This window comes from Carettochelys insculpta, chromosome 4, assembly GCF_033958435.1.
Source record: "Carettochelys insculpta isolate YL-2023 chromosome 4, ASM3395843v1, whole genome shotgun sequence".
Taxonomy (NCBI): Eukaryota; Metazoa; Chordata; order Testudines; family Carettochelyidae; genus Carettochelys; species Carettochelys insculpta.
The window spans coordinates 73,026,195-73,028,782 of NC_134140.1; the positions used below are offsets into that span (position 1 = coordinate 73,026,195).

Below are 2,588 nucleotides of genomic sequence, written 5' to 3' on the forward strand. Positions count from 1 at the left end.
ACAACTAGATCCATTGTTTACAGTAAAGCCCTCAGGTACAATCGCATTTGCTCTGATCCTACTGACAGAGACCAAAAACTACAAGATCTTTACCAAATATCCATAAACCTGAATTACCCACGAGGAGAAATAAAAAAACAAATCGACAGGGCCAGATGAATACCCAGAGACTAGCCACTCCAAGATAGGCCCAAAAAAGCCAAGAACAGAACACCACTGGTGATTACCTACAGCCCCCAACTCAAACCACTGCAATGCATTATTAAAGACTTACAACCTATCCTTAATCAGGATGCCACACTCGAGAATGCCCTAGGTGACATGCCTGTTCTCTCCTACAGACAAGCTCCCAACCTTATGAGGAATCTCACCAACAACCACAGTCTACACCGCAGGAACACCAGTCCTGGAACTTTTCCTTCCAACAAGCCCATTGCCAACATTGTCCACATATCTATTCTGGAGATACCATCATTGGACCTAACCAGGTTATTCACAGAATCACAGGTACATTCTCATGTTCCTCCACTAATATCATACATGCCATCATGAGCCAACAATGCCCAGATGCTTTGTATATTGGACAGACTTCAAACTCTCTTGGACAAAGAGTTAGTGGGCATAAAACAGACATAAAAACACTCCTGATTCACAAACCCACCAGTCAGCACTTTAATGGAGTGGGCCATTCTGTTAATGAACTAAAAATTTGCGTCTTACTGAAGAGGAATTTTCACAACAGCTTGGAAAGAGACACTGCTGAACTCTCTCTTATATTCAGATTCGACACATTAACACGTGGTTTGAACCGGGATGGAAATTTTCTGGGTCATTATAGGGGCCCTTATGCACACTTGGCTTTATCTAATTCTTGACACCCCCACTTCTGCCCCTCTACTCTCTGATTTGCTCACCTTGATAATATTTTCTGATTTGTCAACCGTAATCACTGTTTTGGGTTCTCGGTGCCTTAAATATTGAGTCTGTTCTGGTGCGGCTATGGTCTGAAGAAGTGGGTCTGTCCCACGAAAGTTCATCACCTAATAAATTATTTTGTTAGTCTTTAAAGTGCTACTGGACTACTTTTTTGTTTTTATTAAGGATAAAGGCTGCATATTTTAAAGACATGACATTTTTAAATATTAAACAATCTTTAAATAGTGATTTCTATATGTAAACAAAACTTGAGGTAGTGTTCCTTTTAGTGTTTCTTTCACGGTCCATTATCTGAAATTTTAGAAATTCTGTCTAACGATTTAAGGAGTTCAGCAACAACCTACAATGATTCTGCTCCAGAAACTAACTGCTTTATTGAAGAGTGTGAATTTGTAATTATGCTGAGAAGATTCTGTAAGACGAAATCTGCATTTTGTTTCACTACAGCCAAACTAGCAGACTGGCCAGTCTTCAAGGCTTCATTCTCTGTTTTGTAATTCTTCAGCTGAACCTGAAGAAGTGCATTTTCTTGTTTCAGTTTTGAAACGTTATTTTCTGCTTTCATGGCCTGTTCTGTCATCAACTGGAGATTCTGTTCTACATGCTGCACCATTGCTTCTAGATCCCAGGCCTCTTTTTGCTCTTTAATCTTATTCTCTTCCAGTTTTCTTTCAAGCTTTCTTACCTTATCTGCTTGAGTTTCAGAGAGGAAGAGAAGCTGGTTAATCTTGTTTCTGAATCTGGCATTTTCTTTTTGTAGTTCTGCCGTGCTGAATTCAAAGATAATAGGTATTTACACCCTCCACCGTAGAGTCCCAAGTCAATAGGAAAGGTTTAGGATCACTTTCCTGGCCCATTCAGGAACAGGTGAAACACAATGGTTTGTGCGATGTATTGGTGTAGTACCCTGGGCCATACAGTCCTGAGAACTAGGAATAGAAGCTTAGCATCTTCTATTCCCCCTGCGAGGTAGGGTCTGAGGAATTTTAGTTATTGAATTTAGGCATACCTTCGGTTACTGAGATTAGGATAATGAGTAAAGATGTTTAGGAGGAAAAGATACAAAGGTGAGAAAGGAGACGAAGAAACTGACATTTGTAAAAAAATGTTACACCTTTTAAAAAACTTTGCAAAATTTGGACATAGCCGCTGGTCTGATCAAGTGCTAGCTGATGTCCATGCAATTTCAGACCTGATGAAAAAATTGGCTAAATATTTATTGGTTTACAAACCTTCAACCCCAATGAAAAAAAGATACAGCTGCAGTCTGGTTGTTATGGAAAGCCCGTAATGAGGTGTTGAAAAGCATTAGCTGACTGCAAAAATAAAAATTCAAATGTACAGAAGGAAAGGAACCAGGAAATGTGGCGGCTAATTAGAAAGCCACCTTCCTTGCTAAATTGATACTGGAGCGAAGCCGGTATCCATGGGAAGGGACAATTCAGCTAGGAAACAGATTGGACCCTCAGCAACTTTGCAGATAACACTAAGCTAGGGGGAGAGGTAGGATCCAGAGTGACCTGGATAAATTGGAGGATTGGGCCTAAAGAAATCTGATGTGGTTCAAAAAGGATAAGTGTAGAGTCCTGCACTTGGGACAGAAGAATCCCAAGCATAGTTATTGGCTGGGGACTGACTGGCTAAGCAGCAGT

General features: G+C 40.4%; 1 protein-coding gene across 1 annotated transcript; it reads right to left on the minus strand.

Moving 5' to 3' along the window:
• Positions 1-1,213: 1,213 nt before the first annotated feature.
• On the minus strand, positions 1,214-2,031 carry LOC142012914 (endosome-associated-trafficking regulator 1-like). Its single transcript, XM_074993963.1, is given in 2 exon segments — positions 1,214-1,706; positions 1,946-2,031. Coding segments are annotated over 2 exon segments (579 nt in total).
• Positions 2,032-2,588: the final 557 nt, after the last annotated feature.